We start from the raw sequence: 22,982 nt of genomic DNA on the forward strand, positions 1-22,982 counted from the left end.
CACACTTACTTTCAGGCTGCTTCTCATTAGGCGTTATAGACCTTACAAAATCTTGGGGTGTCATGAAGACTTCAGACTCTCCCGATTCATGAATGACTTTCAGAGTCGCAAAGTATCTGAAGATTTTGTCAGGAGTGGAATAAGCCCTGATCCTATTCTCGTATTCCATGACCTGGTACAAAAAACACAAACAATGAGGATGATCAAAATAACCACCTATGGATTTATGCACTACATCGATAGATCCAACTATCTTGTTGCATTCTGCTGACTTTGGTCTAATTTTAAGCAGCTGCCGACCATTTCTGGGCCCACAACCTATCTCCTGACAGATGTTTCAAGGATCAAAGACAGATTTTTGTGCCACAACAGAATCTTAACTTTCTCATCAAAATTACAAAGATTGATGCCTATAGTGAGTATGCTTTGGTGCATCCATAGAGTCATCCATATCACCATTTATTCTTTCAGATTTAGTCACCATTTAGTCGCTCAGTGTGTACAATGAAAAAAACCTGAGCAATATGGAACACACAACAGAAAGCAAATGTGAAATGTTTGTTCACAGAATACCGTCTATCCAAAACAAGGTGAGCAGTTGCTTTTTTTTTTTTTCCATTGAACATATGTTTCAAGCATGTAACAGAGTGATCAAATATTTAGGAACGAAAAACAAAAAACAAAAATAGAAGAGACACTTAAAACAAATACAACATGAAAAGAAAACATTTGCATGCACCAGATACACACAATCACATCATGCAAATATGTGCAAAATCGAAAGAGAAGCACTGGAGCTAGCTCTGCTGTCTGTAATGTAGCAACAAAGTAGGCATTATTAGTGTATTGCGCAGATGACCACAAAACATAAAAAAAATAAAAAAACCCTACACTATCCAGCACATAATGCAATTCCCCTGCTGTCTATGCCATTTAGCTACAGTTAAAACATATTACCTGTATTTAATTTTATTTTAAAAGCATAGTCTTACCTAGTTTTTTCAATGCTCACTGCCCCCCCCTACAATACTAAACAATAGCTAATAGCTATGTTAACTTCAGTCACGCAGGAGCACAGCACGCAAACATTTCAAATACATTTCCTTCCTTTGTTGATGAGTGCCACGAGCCTGAACTCGGCATTGTTGCTCTGTGCTTATTAGCATAAACCACACAAATGATACATTTTTACAGGAGATATAAATCTGTACATTAAGTAGATTATGTGGTGAATGTAAGATACTTGTGTTGCCATGTTTCTGCATTAGTAAGCTGCCGCGACCCTTTAATACAGTTCCTCATGTTGTGGTGACCCCCAACCATAAAATTATGTAATTATATATTGTTAAATATGTGTTTTCCGATGGTCTTAGGCGACCCCTGTGAAAGGGTCGTTCGATCCCCAAAGGGGTCGCGACCCACAGGTTGAGAACCGCTGCTGTAGGGAATCACCATCAATATGAAATGTTATTAGCTCTTAAAGCTTGGTCCTTTGTGAAATCCTCGCCAAAGTCAACACAGATAGGTCAGTGAACATGAACAGATAATAGGTGTTTATATAAAGATTATGCTCTTTCACTTGGCAATCGTTTCATTAGGCTTAGGGATCCTGTGATATGGGTTTCTATTCTGTGAGATCAAGACCTTCTACATACTATGTAAAACATGTTAGCTAGCAAATTCAGCTGGCTTCAAGGATCTATCTACAGCACTACTTCCATTGTTCTCTCGACCTGTAGCTTTCAAGGTTAGTTTGCCATGTTCTTCATCTAAAGCTAGTACCGGTCTACTAGTATGGACACGACAGATTTATATTCAGATTTCAGATACATTTCAAGCCGTGCTGGATATCCTTCTCAATGGCTTTTGAAGCGTTACCAAGGAAGCTCTGAGATCTGACAGTCGTGTTTAAATTAATGTTACGAAGCTGAGGTATAATTAGTACCTGACTGGCATAGGCTTCAGATGATATACTATCCACGTCTGCACGGTCTCGCATGTCTCCTTCATAGTTTGCGTGTGGTGAAAAAATGTTGGCCTGTTTTTTCTCTTGGAAGCCATTCAAGGGGGGGGGGGATAGAATGAAATAGCAATCTATTTTTAATATACAATTGTGTTAACCAATAAGTTGCAAATTTAAGCCAGTTTTAACTTTACTTTATTGCACCAGAAGACCATCCTGTATCTGGTGGTGCGTGAGAATAAAAAAAAAAAATACACATTTGTTTTTCCACTTTTGTTGTAAAATACATTCAGGCAGATTCATACATGCGCAGAAGCAAAATTAGGCCACATGGGACAGCCTCTAATATGCAGCATTGCTTTATACTATAAAACACACCCTGACTCTTTGTAAAGCATTATGCTTGGCAATACCTTGCGGTCTCTAAATCCAGTCCGTTGCTTTTTCTTCTTTCCTTCTTGCTCCTGTTCTTCATTGCTTGACTCCACAGCTTGATCCTCTATATTTTCCCCATCATCTGCCCCTGTTTTGTGCTTCTCGCCGGACTCGTGTTTCACTGAAGACTTAGCTTCTGCATTGGCTCTGGGTTAAAAACAAGCAAAAGAAAGAAATAGGACCGGCGTGTTAAGTGGAGAAGAGAAAACTTAATTCAACTGTTTATTATATTGATTAAATTAATTGTTAAACATGATTAAATTTTTTAACATTACATGTGTTTGGGTTTTTTGCCTATACGGATAAAATGAATTTAATCATTTATTCCATCTGATTATAGCCAAGCACTCAAACACAAACTAAAGAATAATTTACAAACATAACGTTTCAATCACACAGATCTCAGTAAGGGGGACATGGGGGGCAGATATTGGAACAAAAAGGCAGAAAGATGAGAAGCAGAAAAACATGCACTAAGCTACAATAAGTTACATGCAAATATGCGGTCCTTACACCAGGCTCAGTGTTAAAAGTGCTACTCCACCTGACTTGATTTAAGTATTACTTTATTACTAAATGCAGTATTAAAAACATATTCCTGATACTGTTGATCGCTAAAATCATTCAAAATTATTTTTATTATTTAAATTCTTCATGCAATAGGTTGTTGCCAAGGGAACTAAAAAGCTAAAATATTTTAATGTTATGACACCCACATTGTTATTATTGTGTTATTAAATGTAGAGGCACCTTAAGGTTCAGGAATGCTGTGGGAATTACCACCAAACACAGCCAAGCAAGCTAACTTAGCATCCACGATCTAAGGATCTGTGAGTACAGTCCATTATCTGAAGGGGTATTACATATAACAAAACAACATATGACATAATGACAGCTAATTATGGATTTCTTTTCTTTGCGCTCAACAATAGGTTGATCAGATGCCCCTATTTTCAAAGGACTGTTTCCAGACTGAAGGATTTGCCCCAGAGATGCCCCCTGATCACTTGAATTCATTTAAAAACTCTGGTCACTGTTCTGTCCAATCGGACACCGATGTATAAGAAAGACAACACACAGTAATGAGAAACCGCTGACTAGATCCATGAAACTCCGGCTGCATTTACATGATTGCCAATTTAATTCCACAAAGTAACATATCTTATAATGATCGTAATACATAATTTTGCCAAATCTTAAACACGCTTCTTCTGAAGGGCATTTTGGTTTCATTCCAACACTGCAGCACAATTACTGTAGAAAGCTGCTGAATGAAATATGCTTGGAACAATCACATGAGCAGAGAGGCATGAAAGGTTAAGCGACCTAGAGGAACCTTCACAGGAATCAATTAAGATACTAAAGGGGCTCTCACCCAGTGTTGTTGTTAACCATTTGACAGTCTCATTGTGATCCAATACTGGGTTATACACAGATTACAGTCTGAAAAGGGTGTGCTAGGCTAGGTTTTGACAAATTTGTTTTAGCTGCCAACCAAAAAATGTAGGAGCCAGACCTTAACTGTGTGATGCCTTTTTTTGTTCCCAACGCTTCTAGTGCACATACACGGTCTATGGGTATACATGCAGCATATTTCGGGTTTATTCACTAAATGTAGAGTTGGGCAGGAGAGTTTGGTATCGACCCTCTCACTTTGCTATTTACTATGAAGGGCCAACACTGGCAAGTTTCTCAATATTGAAAGGTTGAGCTGGCCCTGTATAAAGCACAATTCCATGCTGTGAAAAAGTACTTGCCCCTTTCCCCGATTTCTACTATTTTTGCAAATTTGTCACACAAATGATTCAGATCTAATTTTAATATAAAACAAAAACACCATAAGTAAACACAAAATGCATCTTTTAAATTAGTATTTTATGTATAGAAGGAAAAATTCTCTCCAACACTGCCTGGTCCTATGCTAAAGAGCAATTGTCCACTTAGTTACTAAATCAACCAATTAACCAAATGTAATTGATAATAGGATTCAATTTCACTAAACATACCAGGCATGATTACTGTCAGTCCTGTTGAATCTAAGCATTAACTAAAACCTGTCTGGCAAAGTGCTAAATGGTCTCAAAAAGCAGCACATGATGTGGCAAGCTTAAGGAATTCAAGATCAGATGAGAAACATTTATCAGCCTGAAAAGGGTTTACAACGGTATTTCCAAGGCCCTGTCACTCCAGGGAACCATGGTGAGAGCCATCATCTACAAATGGAGAAAAACTTGGAACAGTGGTGAACCTTTCCAGGAGAGGTTGGCCTACCAACTACTGACGACTCATCCAGTAGGTCACAAAAGAACCCATATTAGCATGTAAAGAACTGCAGTTGCCTCAGTTAACTCAGTGTTCACGATTCCACATAAAGAAAGAGGCTGTGCAAAAATGGCATCCATGGGAGAGTTGCAAGGTGAAAACCACTGCTAACCAAAAAACATCATGATGACCCCAAGACTTTTGGGATGATGTTATTTAGACTGAAGAGTCAAAAGGGGAACTTTTTAGAGGGCATAGGTCCCATTACATCTGGAGTAAAGCAAACATGGCATTCCGCAATAGAAACATCATACTAACAGTCAAACACAGTGGTTGTAGTGTGATGGTCTGGGGCTGTTTCAGGACCTGGAAGACTTACCATAATTGATGGAACCATGAATTTTGATCTCTACCAGAAAATCCTGAAGGCGAATGTCTCGCCCTCAGGCCATGACCCAAAAGTGCAGTTGGGTTATGCAGCAGGATAAGGAACTGAATTACACAAGCAAGTCCACCACTGAGTGGCTCAAATGAACCAAAATGAAGGTTTTGGAGTGACCTAGTCAAAGTCCTGAGCTTAACCTGATTGAGATGCTGTGGCATGACCTTAACAGTTTATGGGTTTAGAGGCAGTTGAAACCGTAAGAAACTGGGTTATGCATGTTTTTGTACATAGCATTGTGAGGCAAGAGAAGTTGTTGATGCACGTTGTGGATTTGGGTTTTCACTGCAAAGACTACACTCAGATACTCTTAAAGAGGTACAGCCTACAGATGGCATTGCAAGGTAACTGATGGTAAGTGTCTAGATGGTTTTATATAGAGCAACATGCAGCCCGTCCATAAAAAACTACAGGTGAAATGACATATGTTTTTTTTATATTGTAATCAATAATGGCAGCCCTATTAACCGTGTTACATTAGAAATGTTACCAGGAAACAGAAAGCTGATTTCGGAGAAAAAGTACTTTCATGGAGTAGTTTTTCTTGAAACCACAGCTGTTACATTTCATCTCGTAGCAAACAAATACATACATAAAACAAAACAAAAACAATCAGTTTGGGAACAGAATTGTGTCCCTGCCAGCAGCCTTCTCTGAGTAAATGACCCACTGTAAGGTAATGTGTTCGGTAATAATTAGTTTCTGCCATTGTTTTCCATTATTTCTAATGGCTCTCTAGGGACATTTGAGTAACTGTGGCTGGGGGATTTACAGAGACTCTTCAAGTAATTTCATGACCTAATAATGCACATTTTTGTAACTGGGCAAAATGTCCCTCGAGGCAGAAATTTAAAGCACAAGATAAGGGGGCACCTCAATACAGTTTACACAAGGATCTTGGCATTTTGGTACATGTGAGAGCCTCTGTTAGGAACATCATTATAATTTATTGACTTCTATAGCACTGAAATGTATGTATGAACAGGCCTATCATGCATGTATAAACATTACACAAAACTACTAAGGCCTTTTTTTGCTGAAGCTACCACCACAGCAATGACATAACATAAAATGCAGCACCCTTCAAGTTGTACTGGGGACCTTTTCTCTCTCAGCAGATATCCAGTTTTGTGTGTGTGTGTTCAGTGGGTTTCTATAACTGAACGAAAGATGTCAACTTTGCACAACAATTAACACCTACCAATGTCTGATAATAAATTAGATTAATGCAATGGCATCATATGTCATTAATAGACTCACATCTACACCAAAAGGCATGTGGACATCCCGTTGCTGCATCTGACAGACTTTCACGTCTATGGCAAAGACAGGTGGTGACTGGGTTTATTGCATAATCCGGCCATAATACAGAAATGTAAACAAAAACAGAGGTACTGGGTATTTTATTTTTACTGAATATTCATTGTTGAGAAGTTTTCAGTGCACGGCCAATTACTAGCACATTCTAGTGATAAAATTAGAAAATCTTAGCCATTTTTTATGTTTCATTTATTAGCATCTACAATATATATGACATTGGTTAAAGTTTTATGTGACAAAATGCAGATGCCAAATAAGAAGAATGGGGAAAGGTTCTAAAATCGTGACCGTTTAATCTGACATTTATCCAGGAGAATGCATTAACAACAGGAAACACCATTCTGATCCCAGCACACACTCAACATTACAAATAAGATTCCATACATTATTGTTATACATACATTAGATCTATTTCTGGAATAATAGTTTGAATCTCTTTGATATTGTTTTATTGAGTATTGTTTTATTAAGTCTTTCCTTGATCGCGTTCTTCATGTTAGTTTGTTTTTCTAGCCTTCATGACAATGGCTTAACGTTTCTCTGATGCTCATGTTTAGCTGTAATTTTCTTCTCTCATTTACTGTACCCACTCAAGTTTTACATTGCTTTTTCAGGGCAAGAAGGGTTTTCTTTACATACAGCGATCAGCCATAACATTATGACCACTGACAGGTGAAGTTAATAACTTGTGTTATCATGGCACCTGTCAGGTATATATTAGGCAGCAAGTGAACATTTCGTCCTTAAAGTTGATGTGTTAGAAGCAGGAAAAATGGATGTGAGCAACTGACAAATGGCAAATTATGATGGCTAGATGACTGCGTCTCCCAATGTTCCCGCTCCACAGTGGTCAGCACCTATCAAAAGTGGTCCAAGGAAGGAAAAGCGATGAACCGGCGACAGGGTCAGGGTCAAATCCAACAGACGTGTAACGGTAACTCACATTGCTGAAAAGGTTAATGCTGGTTCTGATAAAAAGGCGTCCGAGCACACCGTGCATTGCAGTTTGTCAAGTATGGGGCTGCGTAGCCGCAGACCAGTCAGGGTGTCCATGCTGACCCCAGTCTACTACCGAGCAATGGAAGAAGGTGGCCTGGTTTGATGAATCATGTTTTCTATTACATCATGTGGATGGCCGGGTACGTGCGCTTACCTGGAGAACATATGGCACCAAGATGCATCCATGGAGGCCCCACCTCGCAACTTACAGGAGTTAAAGGATCTGCTGCTAACATCTTAGTGCTAGATACCACAGCACACCTTCAGAGGTCTAGTGGAGTCTATGCCTCAATGAGTCTGTTTTGGTGGCAAAAGAGGTACCTACACATTAGGCAGGTGGTTATATTGGTATGGCTGATCAGTGTACCATTATTTTGACCGTATCATATCTTTTACTATAATAATAATAATAATTTAAAAAAAGTATAACATATGGTGAAAAAAATGATGTTTACTCATCTATAAAAGCTAATGGGAAAACTGCTAAATAGATTCTAATATTTGTCCTGAGTGTTTTTTGTTTTGCAACTTATAGGGCAATATGTACAAGTAAAATATTGCTATTTCAATTTTTTTTCAATTCTGGTCATACTTCCCCATGTCCTATTTGGGACATCTTTGAAGACAGTTACATTTACCCCATCAAACCATATAGTTTTGAAAACTAGACACCACAGGGTATTTCAAATGCTAGTATTTAACACATTCAATGCACTAATTTTACTACCAGCCTGCGGTAGTAATTGTTTTTTTTGTTTTTTGTATTTTTTTACTTCAGGTGTCAATCTACAGCTCCTGGTATATGTCCCGCCAAACAACATCCCAATATGTGTTCAGCAACATCTCTTGATACCACCCATGCATGTTTGGGGGGGTAAAAGGCCACATTAAATTTCGACATCTGGTTAGTATGTGCCCATGTTCTATTTTGGATATTTTTGAACACGGGCAATTCGATTTATCTGATTAAATCATAATTTTTTTTAAAGCTAGAGAACCCAATGACATTTAAAGTGCCAATGTTTTAAGTCTTTCCATCCATTTTTTTTTTTATATAGCCGCTAATTTCAGGACTCGTATAAAAGAAACATATTGTATGCCTGAGTTCAGAGTTCTCAGGAGGGTCTTGAGACTCCCATGAGAACTTGCTATAGCTTGTGACTGCTTTTCGGAGCACTCACAGTGCGTCCTGGGGTGGGTCTTTGGTGTCACTGAATACCTATATTTAATATGGTGCACGTTGACGGGGCCCTTGCTTCAGATTTTGGTGTTGCTGAATGCCTCGACATTGAGGCATTACAGCAAAGGTATTTGGGAGAACAAAGCAATCATAGAAAAGGTGTCCTAATTGGTCATGTAGCCAGGAGTGTTTTCTTGCAAAATAGTCTGATTTAGGGGCAATGCAGCAACCTCAAAGAAGAAAAGAAGAACTCCACGATTTACTCTGATTGGAACAGCATCATAAGAAACCATCTGGATTTAAGGAGTTTCCACAGGCCTCCAGAATTGCCTTATACCCCTATATTCCACTCTGGCATTTAGGGGGTTAAAAGGCATATTATGGGGCAGAGTGGCATATAGGGAGGTATAAGGCATTTCTGGAGGCAGAGTGGCATTAAGGGGGTTAAAAGGCATTTAAGCCACTCTGCCTCTCTACCCGGCTCCGTACCTGACAGTAACGGAGGCTGTCTGTGCGATGCAGACCCCCACCAGCTGACAGGACGATTCTCTGTCAGCCTGTGAGTGTCTGCATCACACAGACAGCCTCCGTTACTGCACTTCACTTACACTGTGGCTTCTATGAAGCGGCAGTGAAAGTCCTTGTCTAGTGAAGATGCGTTGCTGACAGGAGGCAGAGTGGAGTATGGGAGGGGGGAGGAGCCAGAGTGGAGTATGGGAGGGGGGAGGAGGCAGAGTGGAGTATGGGAGGGGGGAGGAGGCAGAGTGGAGTATGGGAGGGGGAGGGGCCAGAGTTGTATGGGAGAGGGGAGGAGCCAGAGTGGTGTATGGGAGGGGGGAGGAGGCAGAGTGGAGTATGGGAGGAGGCAGAGTGAAGTATGGGAGGGGGGAGGAGGCAAAGTGGTGTATGGGAGGGGGAGGAGGCAAAGTGGTGTATGGGAGGGGGAGGAGGCAAAGTGATGTATGGGAGGGGAGGAGCCAAAGTGATGTATGGGAGGGGGAGTAGGCAGAGTGGAGTATGGGAGGGGGAGGAGGCAGAGTGGAGTATGGGAGGGGGAGGAGGCAGAGTGGAGTATGGGAGGGGGAGGAGGCAGAGTGGAGTATGGGAGGGGGAGGAGCCAGAGTGGTGTATGGGAGGGGGAGGAGCCAGAGTGGTGTATGGGAGGGGGAGGAGGCAGAGTGGAGTATGGGAGGGGGAGGAGCCAGAGTGGTGTATGGGAGGGGGAGGAGGCAGAGTGGAGTATGGGGGAGGAGCCAGAGTGGTGTATGGGAGGGGGAGGAGCCAGAGTGGTGTATGGGAGGGGGAGGAGCCAGAGTGGTGTATGGGAGGGGGAGGAGCCAGAGTGGTGTATGGGAGGGGGAGGAGCCAAAGTTGTGTATGGGTGAGTTATAGTGGTGTATGGGGGGTATTATGAATTTCAGGGCATATAGGGGGTATAAGGCATATCGATATTAGGCATATCAGGGGGTCATAAAACATCTGGGGGTAAAAGGTACATCTGGGGGCTCAGTTGCATATCACTGGCATATAAGGAGTATAAGGCATATCAGGGGCACAGTGGCATATCAGGGGGCACAGTGGAATCTGGCATATAAGAGGTATAAGGCATGTATGGGGGCAGAGAGGCAAGCTGGGGGTCTGATGTGCATAACCGGGGGCAGTTTGGTAAATAAAAAAAATTTAAACAAGGCTTTTTTTCCTCATAGTTTTTATTAAATATGAAAAACAGTTAACATATGAATTAATATTTACTAATAACTTTGTATTAAAACCTAGTTTGAGAAGCACTGTGTTTGGGTTCTTGTAGCTTTTATTATTATGTCAGTAAAATAAGAAGGTGAATAGAGAGAGGCCATTGCAATAAAGAGATGAAAGTGTAAATTGTACATTTTTTATTACATTATTTTAAATTTAAAAAAATTGCATTTTTTTTATCCGATTAATCGAAAAAATAAATCGGCCAACTAATCGATTATTAAAATAATCGTTAGTTGCAGCCCTACTCAAAACACACTCCCTTCGTTAACCCCTTCAATCCCAGGGGTTTTTGGTACCTCAAAGCCCAGAGCAATTTTGCCATTTTTGGGGTATGTCGGTTTAGTGATTATTCTCTGTTCCTGTGAATAGTGTACGCATGTAAACTATATATTGTTTTTTCAAGGAGAGATAGAGCTTTCGTTTGATACCATAGTTGGATGATTAGCTGAAAATTTAGAATGAGAAATTTAGTAAAAACTAGTGAAGATTAGAAAAATAAACTAATTTTTTTTTACATTTTCCCTCTGAATCCTCACAAAATTAGGTAAAGTGATGGAAAATCCCCTCCAAGTTTATCAATTCAGGTTTCCTGATTTCAGAAATACTTAATTTATCTAGATTTTCCAGACTTTCCCAGCACCAAGGAGCATACTATTAGGTGTAAAATTTTGTATAACTTTTATGCCTATGGCTTAACGGGTTTGGGGGTTGTGAATGGGGGCAGGAGGGTTATAATGGCTAGATGTTATGCTAGGGCAATGGGATGTAAGTTTTTTTTAAGAATTTTTTTTTTTTATCTTTTTTTTATAAAATTTTTTTTTACACAGTAATGGTAGGAGGTCCTCCTAGGGACCTCCTGAACATGCCAGTGATGTCACAGTGACATCACAGCTCACATTATAATTTTTTTTGTATTATTTATATTATTATTTTAATGATTTATTTAATATTATTTTTTAAATGAATTAACTTTTTTTTTTTCAGCTCTTCACTTACTTACTTACTTACTGTCAAACGACAGCCTGGTGTTCCAGGCTGGACGTACCGGGACGTCCATAGGGGTTTCTTTGTGGGCATTTTTTGGACGTCCCGGTATGTCTATAGGGGAACGAAGGGGTTAAACAGGATCAAGTAGTGGATCCTGAGGGATGATTCGTAAAGAGTACAATAGTGGATTGTTTATATCCCTTTGCCAACATCTACTTAAACAGGTGACACGATTGTCTCTCCAAGATTCTGACTTCACTTAGATCTTGCTCGGTGGAGATTTGAACATAGTGTTGGAACCAAAATTAGATACTTCAGCAAGATGTTCCCAAAACACCACTCCATATCACAAAGAAAATTAAGTACCTCCTTACATAATTTTAACTAGTGGACTCTCTGAGAGCACTCCATCCATAGAGATCCTATTTTTTTCTCCACCCCACACAACCTTTACACCCGCATTGACTTCTTTTTCCTCCAGTACTACTACCTCCCTTATCCAACGTCCATTATTGCCCCATTACATGGTCGTACGATATGCCACGGACTAACAAGAAGCAATCCCACTACTAACAAATTACCTACTAATAATTAAGGATTGTGGAGGGATCTCACCACCCACCTCATAAGCTCTGGATAGAGTTGGAAACAGATTCAGTTCATAATCTTTTTTGGTTGCTACCACATCACTCCAAACCCCTAGTTAAGGAAAATACTTTGGTCCACAGGAAACACAGGCTTACTACTTGCCCATCACCTTTTGTACAGATCAGAAATAATTTGGGATCCCCCCATAAAGAAAAAAAAGAAACAAATCTTTACCATTACACATAAAAGAGCTTGATCTGTAACATAACTCAAGAGACCTACAATAAACTGCTAGCCCACTGATACAGGACTCCTTTGCCTTCTAGAAGATCTATCCTGACCACCCTGATAGCTGTTGGAGATGCGAATGAACCCCTCGGTCCGACTGTTCTAGCTACAATCATCCCATTGCGTTGGGAACACATTTGCAGGGCCCAGATGGGACTCCCCCCGCCACCTGCCCTGTCTTCCCTCCTCCATCTTTCTCTTGCTCCTAACCTACTTACCTCACCCTCATATCGCTCTTTAGTTAATCTGCCAATATGTCTACTTTAGATGACCACTGTAACAGGAAGTATTAGGTTTTGTTTACTTGGCTACATAATTTTACTATTGCATGTGACTTATTATTCTCATCATCATCTTTATTTATATAGCGCCAACAATTTATGCAACTCTTAATACAATAGATATATTCAAGGGGTATGACAAGACGAGAGTTGACAAACTAAGACAAGCCTATACATTAGGTGGAGAGAGCCCGGCTCGCAAGCTTACAATCTTGAGGGAATGGGGTGACAAACATAAGGCACAGAGAAAGGGTGAGAGGTAATGTGGTGGTTGTATCAGTGACAAGGAAGTTCTAGCAGCTAAGATGGTATGCTTCGTGTATGAATTGAGTAGGAGTGTATTTGCTTATGAGGGCAGAAATATATGGAGGAGCAGTGTTTTTGAGGGCCTTATATGTCAGTACCAGGATTCTAAATTTAATTCTAAAGGTAATAGGAAGCCAGTGGAGCTTTTCACAGAGTGGGGAAGCAGAAGAGGAGTGATGTGCAAGGAAGATAAACCTAGCAGCAGCATTTAGGACAGACTGCAGAGGAGAGAGTCGAGACAGTGGAATGCCAACCAGAAGAGTGCTGCAGTAGTCAAGACGGGAAATAACAAGTGAATGAACCAGAGTTTTTGTGGATTCTTGGGTGAGGAACGGGCGGATACGAGAAATGTTTTTTTAGGAGCAAGTGGCAGGATCTGGTGAGGGACTGAATGTGAGGGATGAAGGAGAGGTTAGAGTCATGGATGACCCCAAGGCATCGGGCCTGGTTAGTTGGAGAAATAGTCGCGTTGTTAATGGTGATAGAGAATTCAGGCAGTAGAGTGGAGATGGAAGGAGGGAAGATAATGAGTTCAGTTTTAGAAAGATGAAGTTTCAGGTAGCGTTGTGACATCCATGAAGAAATAGCAGACAAGCAATTGGTAATACGGGACATAAGAGATGGAGAGAGATCAGGAGAAGACAGGTAGATTTGGGTATCATCTGCATATAGATGATACTGGAGTCCAAATGAGTTGATTAGTTTGCCAAGAGATGAAGTATAAAGAGAGAACAGAAGATGGCCAAGGAATGAACCTTGGAGGACGCCAATTGAAAGTGGAAGGGGTGATGAAGTCTTGCCAGAGAAGCTGACAGAGAAGGAACGGCTAGACAGATATGAGGAGATCCAGCTGAGAGCTGTATTGTGAATGCCTGTAGAAGCAAGTGAGTCAAGAAGAATGTGGTGATCAACAGTATCAAAAGCAGGAGACAGATACAATAGTATTAGAATGGAGAAGTGACTTTTTGCTTTGGCAGAGAGCAAGTCATTGGAGACTTTTGTTAGAGCTGTTTCAGTAGAGTGAAGGGGTTTGAAACACGACTGTAGAGGGTCAAGGAGGGAATTAGAGGAGAGGAAGTTAGTTTACTTGGAGAAGTAATGTGAAAGGGAATATAGGAGACAATTGGAAAGTATTTTATGGTCTACAAGACATCAGTGATGTCATCAAATGATGAATGCAGGGATTAACGTATAGCCACACTCACACAATCTAACTAGTGTGAGTAAGGTTTTTTTTTTACCTTTTTTGTGGGGAATGTGGAAAGAACCAGGGCATGAATTTTAGTTCTGGACTTAGTTTGCTGTACTTTTAAGAAGACTTGATGAGGTATTTTACATCTTCTGATCACAGCAAGTTTCAATTTAAAAAAAAGTCTACTAAGATCTTCCACGAGTTGCATAATTTGAGTAAATTGTCTATCATGTTTTTCACAAGTAAGGCAATTTTAGGATAAAACATGATGACCAGTTCTCATTACGATAACTATGAATAGACACAACCTATTGATCTGAATAAATATGATAGATTGCATAAGAACCTTAAAGCTAAATAGCTAGTAAATATGCAAAAGCATTTTAGGACCAACTGATTTTACTGGGTTGTTTCCCTTGTGCTAAATCCTTTAAAAACTATTTTTAAGCTTATCAAATTCAACACGTTGTACTGAACACTGTATATGCAGATTGCCTCAATCCCTATGCAAATTTCCCCCATTGCATGCAAAATGTGTTTCCTAACCTATAAATGTCCTTTCACACTGGAGCTCTGGTCTATTACCGGGAGCTTATTTAGATGAATGCTTATTTAGTGCAGAGATCTTTGAAAATTGCATATCTTCTGCGGTACTGTGGAGTAATTGAAAAATAACACATACCAGCATACATCTACTGAGTTAAATAAGTGGGACTTTTTGAATAGAATGTGATATCTTAAGTTATTCATTTCTGAATGTAAAACAGAGCACTGTTTCCTACTCACTACATGATCAACAATCAGAGTAAAAATAGGGGAAACAAAGTGTCCCCATCTTCAAAAAAACAATGAAAGAACAAAATTATGTATTTGTCCTGATTTCAGAAACAACTCATATGCCACAGGAAGTCATGTTTTTTGGATATAGTGGATTTTTCTTTTTTAAATCTTATTTATTTTTATCCTAAACCAACAGATCTGCACTAAGAAATTGCTCTAAACCTACCAACCCTACGTGTAAAAGACTTCTTTTCTAAGAAGATGTCCCGTCCCCCAATATTTCATGTTAGAATGCTCTTACCTCTTCCACAGCAGCCCAGCACTAGCAGAAATTGCAGTTGCACCAGCAAAAGCTGCGAAAACAATCCTTCGTCTGCTCTGTGAAGTGTTAGCATACCCATGGTAGCGCCGGGAAACTGCTGCCAGGCCAGCCACAGCAGGGATGAAGCGGAGGCGGAACATCCTAAAGTACGAGAAGAAGGAGATAACACTATTTGTTAGTCCACTCTGTGCTCGAGTAGCATATATAAAGATGTCCAAATGGGTTTATTCTTGCGGAATAATTTCTTACACTTAAAACAAAATTTCAATTTCACTGAAAGAAAAAAAAAAAGTACAAAACTATAGGTAGTTTAGTGTCCTGGCAGCTGATTTATTTTAAAGCAGCTTATCAGCATGCAGGGACAATTGTCCCATCCCTGTATACATGTAGGGATCGACCACTGCGATCTGACAGGTGCTGCACCAATACATGCATTTATACAAGTACAATTGTTTATGAAATTAAAAAATGATAGATTAACTCTTGTGGACCCCCAGCTCCTAGAGCTCTCACCCACAAACTTGAACAACAGAATTATAACCCACAAAAGCAGGTACAGTAGAACTTCAAAACATGTTGAACAATTATTGCGATCTATTGTTACAATCATGGCATGTAATCTCCATTTGATGTCTACTTTGCAATACATTGTTTACTGTCCCTTACCAGGCCTATGTCTTTACAAGCTAAAATGTACGCTTTTTATAAGCCTATCTTTATATAAGAGTTTTTCTATAGAGTTATATTTACTTGGGGTTCAAGATTATTTCATATGTCTTTTATTAATATAGATTTGACTTATTACCACATACATTAAATCTTATATTACACATACATTTATATTTCATTTTTTCTATATATTATATAGTAAATAATGTCTTCATCTGATGAATGTCCCAGAAATATAAAAGGTTGTTTGTTTTATTTTCTATTGCTTGTTCAAGGTAACATTCATCAAAACTTAGAATTCAGTCTCTGTTTATTTATTAAAATAATGATAGAGATAAAAAAAAAAAAAGTTAGAAAAGAGGAGAATAGAAGGAATAGGCAGATCAACACATTACTTTTGTAATCTCCATCTATTTTTTTTTTAGTACTTTCACTGGCATTTGGTCAAACACATCATAACAGACACACTTTATCTGTTAAACAACTTAAAAAACAAAACTTTTCTAAAAACAAAAAATCGGTGTCAATCAGCACAGTGATTTTTTTAGAGGCTACAGGTGGTTTGCGGCCTGTCTGAGTGTTGCTCTGGTAGCATTTATTATTAACATAGACAGATTTCTCCCTTTACTTGTCAACGTGATTCTCACCCTCTTGGAATCTCCTTTTTAGTCCTGTATAGTAATTTAATACATTTGCAGATTTATTTCCTTTCAGCTGCTACTTGGTAAATATTTCTGCAATGCAGCAAAAGTCCACATCTCACCTTAACACCATGGACCCCAGGAAAGCCATTGTCAGAAATGAACACAATGCTTTTAACTTTAAGTATTACAATCCTGGTAACAATTTGGACAACTCCGTTAGCAAACATGGGAACTTCTCGGCTCTGGCTACCTAGAGCCTTCCCTTGCAGGACGCAGCCAGGACTGCACATTGACGTCGGTGGGCGGTTCTGCTGACGGCATCGAGAAACACCCCCATTTCAAGGAAAAAAATGGACGGGGAGCGGGGAGTGTCAAGACCCCGGTCCCGCGACCCGGAGAATTCAGGTCTTGACCCGGAGGAGCAGCGCTCACCTGGCAATCTCCAGGTCAAACCCAGAGAGTTCCCAGGTATGTCTATTAGTCATTAGTTCCAACCACAAACTAGTTTTCATTTAAATTATTGTTCTAAAAGTAAGATGCTTTCTTTTTTTTTTTTAATATCATTATTGTTGTTTTTGTCATCATATTCTGTAGTGCTGTACAATGGGTAGACAGGACATAACAAGTAGTATGTAACATAACAATTTAACTTACAGAAACAACAAAACAACAGGTGAGGAGGGCCCTGCTCAAACGAGCTAACAATCTAGAGGGCATTCCTGTCATAATATGTACTTTGATGCATATGACAAATGTGTGATCCCTAAAATTTCTATGCAGTCCATTTTGCAAATGCATGGGGTCTTGACGTGCCACACTCCCCGCCCATTTTCCCTTTAAATGAGGAACTCCAAACAAATTCAGCGGGAACTCCCACCGAAGTCAACGGGACCGCCCCCTGGCATCAGTGGGCAGTCTTGGCCGTGTCCCGCAAGGCAGGGCTCCGGTAGCCGGAGCCAAGAAGTTCCCAGGTATGCCGGTAGTTAGCTCCAGCCCTGTCTTGGGGAAAGGTGGGGGTGGGGGTCTCTTCAGAGTACGCATGTGTGAGTGCAGCTGATTCAAGCAGGAAATCGGTGAGAAGTACAGTCAAATCATGGAAGAGGAATGCTGTTGGCAGCCTTTTTTTTCTTCTTCATTTTGTAAGAATGCATAGAGTATTTTATTATACATTCTTCTATGGTGGGGGTGTCAGGGGCATTAGACTTTCCTTTAATTACATGTAGTATTTATGTTAAGTGCACATTGGAACCTGTTTCACATTAGACATTGTAAAGCATGCAACCCCATGCAAACAACTCCTCCACACCTGGCAAATGAACTTGCAGGGTTGTAAGCTGAGCTGTCACGCTAGCATGCAAGACATGTTAACCTATGTTATTATGAAAGCACCATAAAGGACGTTTCTCATAGTATGCACTCCCAATGGTAGGGTCCGGGACTAAACCCAACACCCTAGCACTATAGCCTCCGAGACATAATAATGTGGCAGTGCTTGGGAAGGGTAAAGGATAGACAAGAGCAGTGTTTTTCACATACAGTTTTAAGAGTTTAGATGTTCAGGCTGAATAGCAAAAGATTTTAAAAAGTCACAAATGTTACTTTAAAGACAAACCCCACAGATTAACATTAGCAACTCTAAGAATGTTTGCGTCTGTGGTATACAATTTGCCATTTCAATACATATACTTGTGCTGGTAGAGTTGATTTTTCATGGCATATGCTGAGTCATGAAATATCTTCATTTAGTTGTGAGACGAGTGGACTTACTCCAAAGATTCTCCCTGCTGCACAAAAGTTAATCAGAGCCATGAGGGATTTCCCTAATGGATACATTAAGTGAACTCATTCTCTGTGGATGGGAGTTGATATTATCTGGGTGAAGAAAAAAATGTTGCCGAAATGACATCTTTTGCTACAGGCATCTGCACACATCACAGCTCTGTATGGGCTATAATATTGTTACTTTGCATTTTAATGAGAAAGAAGCTCACAGGGATATCCACTGTGTAAGCACTGCATCTAGAAGAGGTATGAAGCCGCAGGAAATATATATATATATATATATATATATATATATATATATATATATATATATATATAGTCTGATACAAAAATAAATAGCGGGCTATTGCTTCTTCTGAAGGAGGGAGAATGGCCTAAGAATTTTAACTGCTTTAAGTTACTTCCCCCATTAAAGGGACAGTTTAATGTCCCAGGCAGCCTCAAACATATGTTTATTAAAAGTACTTTCTGAGAACATTTTTTTAAATGTTAAAAACAACAACAAAGTTACCTTAGAAATAAGATGCAGCTCCTCTGTAGACTACTATATGTTTCACGAACCCAGAATTCTAGTGTACAACGTCATAATTTAATTCAGTACTGTAACATGTTTGCCACGAGGCTAAATATATAAACCTTATTCTTGCTTACTGCTAGAATTAGTACGTATTTATGTATTTTTGATAAACGCTCTTCATAATAAAAAAAAAAATGGAAAAAAAGCGACGCCATATTTAGTTTCAAAGGGTCAGTGAAAACCAGGTATTGCTAGAAACATAGAATTTGATATGAAGACTCAAACTTTAAGGAAATAGGGTCTTGAGAACTATACACAACACTCTAGGTGATTCTGACTAGAGACTTGTAAAGTGGCATAGCCACCTTGGTCTTTAGGCTACTAAGGCCTTTTGCTGTACAACCCAGTACCCTGCTTGCTTTTTTTCAACACTATGAAGCATTGCTTTTAAGTCCTCAGAAACAATTGCTTCTTAACTCTAAATTGCAGCACTCTTGACCATTTTTCTAATTTACTTAAAATGTTGGCAATTTGGCTTATTGAACAAGGAATGTCTACCCTGTTACAGACCTTTGTATTATCTGCCAAATTTTTTTTTTGTAATATCACTAATAAAAATATTGAAATGTATGGGTTCCACTACTAAAACCTTAAGTACCCAACTAGTAAAAAGACCTTCATTTGAACATACAAACCCAAGGTCTTCTATGAGGTATAGTGTCAAATGCCTTACTAAAATCTAGATAATTTATATGAAATACCCCCTCCCTGATCTATTACCGTATTTGCTCGATTATAAGACAAGATTTTTTCCAGAGCAAATGCTCATCTTATATTCAATGTTGTCTTATAATCAGACCTCAAACAGAGGTCTGACTACAACACTAAGATCCAGATATTGGCAGTGCTGCAGGGTACCTGGATCCACCTGTCTGGCAGCCAGTGGACAGACAGTCTCTGCCGGGGCTTCTATGACAGAGCGCCGGCGTGACATAACTTTCCGGTGCTCCACCATAAAAGCCCTTAGCGGAAGTACCGGCCAGCAGCAGCAGAGGTTGTCTAAGCCCGTTGCAGACGGGTAGTCTTATATTCAGGCTTTCTTTTTTTTTCTAAATTAATATTCAAATTTTGGGGGGTTGGCTTATACCCCCCAGCCACCCCCTTTTTGTATTTAATTGTTAGTTTAACAAGATACCCCTGCAGTAAACCCATGTTGTTTGTGATCCTGCAATTAATTAACATCTGCATATTTAAAAGTACTTATCTCCCCACCTTTAACATGGTTTCTATTATTTTCTTAACTACTGACATAAGACATATTGCTCTGTATTTTGCACTGTTTTTCCTGCTACCTAATTTTGTGAAATACTACAGTTGCCAACTTCCAATCTTCTGAAACTACTGTCAATTGTGATTGCTTAACCCCTTAAGGACCAATGACATGCCAGGCACGTCACGCACAAATAGTCAGTATGGCGGCAGACACATGATTTCAAAACGGCTTCACTGAAATGCCCTGATATTGAGGCATTCAGCAACACTGAAAACCCACCCCAGGGCGCATTGCGACCTTTTTTCTTTTTCATTTGCACTAGTGAACTGTGCACTGTGAAAATGTAGCATTTTTCTCATCATAAATGATAGTTTTATATATATTTATGTATGGTTTCAAAACAAAAGCATGCTTGTGTTCTTAAACTAAACGAGATGGGAGGAAATTATGATTAAAAACAAGATAACAATGTTGCTGTTCAGTCCATATAAAAAATCTTTAGGGCACGGCCCACGTTGTGGCGACGGAGCTCTATCTTAACTTAATTGCCGCCCTGAATCTTAACTAAACAGCCGCACGACCGACGGGGCCATCTTTAATGCGGGGCAAAAGCGTGCAGCACCCGCGGTGGGCAGGCCAGTCCGTATGCCGGCACACGAGATTCCATTGCAGCCAATGCAGCTGCTAGTTTTAAAGCGGCCGTATGTCCGCCTCCACCGGCCGCTTAATGATTTTAAAGCGGCCAGCGTGCCCGCACCACACCGCCCTGTGCCTCAGTGAGGCTCTTCGTTCCTCCCCTTTAAAGGCACAATGTGCCACTCAAGGGGACGGGCTCACACGGAACAATTCCTTGTGACAGCTGTAAGAACATGTCAGAGGAGAGCAGCCTGCAGGAAAAGAAGCCAGCAAAAATGTAAGTAGTCAAATTTTTTTTTTAAATGCTGGGGTGGTAGGTGGAAGGGGACCCATATTCAAAGGGGTGTGCCTTGGGACAACAATTAAATACAAAAAGGGGGTGGCTGGGGGGTATAAGTACACAACAGGGTGGTTGGGGCATCACATTAATCAATACACATGGGTACATTAACCAGTACAAAAGGGGGCATCAATACACAAGGGGGGAGGCTGGCTGGGGACATCACATAAATCAATACACAAGGAGTGGGGACATAAATGCACAAAAGGGGGCCGGCTGGGGGCACAAATACATATGGGGCAATACACAACGGTGTGGGGGGAATACATTAAAACGAAAAGGGCCCCTGGCTGGGGCATCAATATACAAGGGGAAAACACACGAACAACAAACTACTGTGGATTAACCTGTACTAATGCAGGTGTCGGTGTGGCAGAGCCTGTCCTGGTGTGTATGTTTGGGTGTCGGTGTGGCAGAGCCTGTCCTGGTGTGTATGTTTGGGTGTCGGTGTGGCAGAGCCTGTCCTGGTGTGTATGTTTGGGTGTCGGTGTGGCAGAGCCTGTCCTGGTGTGTATGTTTGGGTGTTGGTGTGGCAGAGCCTGTCCTGGTGTGTGTGGGTGTCAGTGTGGCAGAGACTGTCCCTGGTGCCAAAAAGGTTGGGGACCGCTGCTTTAGGGTACAGAATGAGAATACTGTCACACACAGACTACAACGTATACACAAAAAAAAAGGCATTTATGGGAATTTGTCACTTTCAAAAACATCTTAAATTTCAGTCTATTGTAACTTAAATCCAAACTCTGCTTTTCTTTTTTTCCTAATCCATGTCATAACTCCCAATGCTAGAACCTGTAAAAGTCGATTCTAGATTTATTTTATGTATTCAGCCATGCTGAGTAAGACTGAGTCTTCTTTCCTTTAATGCTTGTAATAAATAATAGCTATTAAATCACCATTTTGTCAATAAACACATACACGTTTAGAAGAGGCTGCAGATGTAATATTTTCTCAAATAACGTATTTGTCTAAATCAAGAGTAAGTTCTTGACTCAAACAGTAAACTTAATAGTCGGTTTATTTCTACGGTGGGTTTGTATACTGCTTCATAAATGTAATTGTCATTACCACCTCCCCCCGGCACACGTAGCTACACAGAATGGGGCAACAACAGATGCTATACTGAGAAGAGTGTAAAAAATAAATAAATAAAAAAGGCTCATAGAAGCTCCATTACCTGTTGTGTCATTAACACAACTTGGGAAATAACGTTACATGAATACAAACGCACTGTCAATGCTTTATACCGCCAGCCATTAATAATTACTATAACACAGAACGTTCTGACGCCCTGGAAGGAAAGCCTGTCACGTCCCCACAGAAGACATATTATATGTAACAATACGCGCTCGCACCAAGACATTTATACACGCTGACACAGCCCGCGCTCTCTACCTGCACTCCCGTCTTCAACAACTGTTTTCTTCCGGACACCGCAGCCAAATTACGAACGAGATACGTTCTCCAGAGTTTTCGGTCGGAACTAAACAGCCAGTTCCAGTTCCCCCTCTGCTACCCGAGCCGACGAGTGTAGCACTCTTCGCGTATTCAAACGCCAAGGGGAGGGGACGAAACTACAACTCCCAAAAGCACTTGCGTCTGAGACGACGTTTCTCAGCCTAAACTTTATTTAGGACTGAGTAAACATTCATCAACCCCTTCTGCTTTGCTGTCTTTAAATTTATATGAAATAAACAATTTTAAAAAAATGCTAAAATGGCAGGTAACTGCATTAACCCCTTCAATCCCATGGGTTTTTGGTACCTCACGTCCAGGAGCAATTTTGCCATTTTTGCGCTATGTCGGTTCAGCGATTATTCTCTTTTCCTGCGACTAGTGTACCCATGTAAACTAGATATTGTTTTTTTCAAGGAGAGATAGAGCTTTCTTTTGATACCATAGTTGGATGACTAGCTGAAAATTTAGAAGTAATGGAAAATCCCCTCCAAGTTTATCAATTCAGGTGTCCTGATTTCAGAAATACCTAATTTATATAGAATTTCCATAGTTTCCCAGCACTT

The 22,982-nt window shown here is 40.1% G+C and overlaps 1 protein-coding gene across 1 annotated transcript in view; it reads right to left on the reverse strand.

Moving 5' to 3' along the window:
* MICU1 (mitochondrial calcium uptake 1) overlaps positions 1-22,508 on the reverse strand; it is an 85,923-nt gene extending 63,415 nt beyond the window's left edge. Inside the window, exons 1-4 of the mRNA XM_053451320.1 lie at positions 22,357-22,508; positions 15,083-15,244; positions 2,377-2,545; positions 10-172 (exon numbers count right to left, since the gene is read on the reverse strand). Coding sequence (XP_053307295.1) covers positions 10-172; positions 2,377-2,545; positions 15,083-15,243 — 493 coding nt within the window. The 5' untranslated portion in view covers position 15,244; positions 22,357-22,508. The remainder of the gene's footprint in view (positions 1-9; positions 173-2,376; positions 2,546-15,082; positions 15,245-22,356) is intronic.
* Positions 22,509-22,982: the final 474 nt, after the last annotated feature.

The sequence above is a fragment of the Spea bombifrons genome, chromosome 11, assembly GCF_027358695.1.
Source record: "Spea bombifrons isolate aSpeBom1 chromosome 11, aSpeBom1.2.pri, whole genome shotgun sequence".
Lineage (NCBI taxonomy): Eukaryota > Metazoa > Chordata > Amphibia > Anura > Pelobatidae > Spea > Spea bombifrons.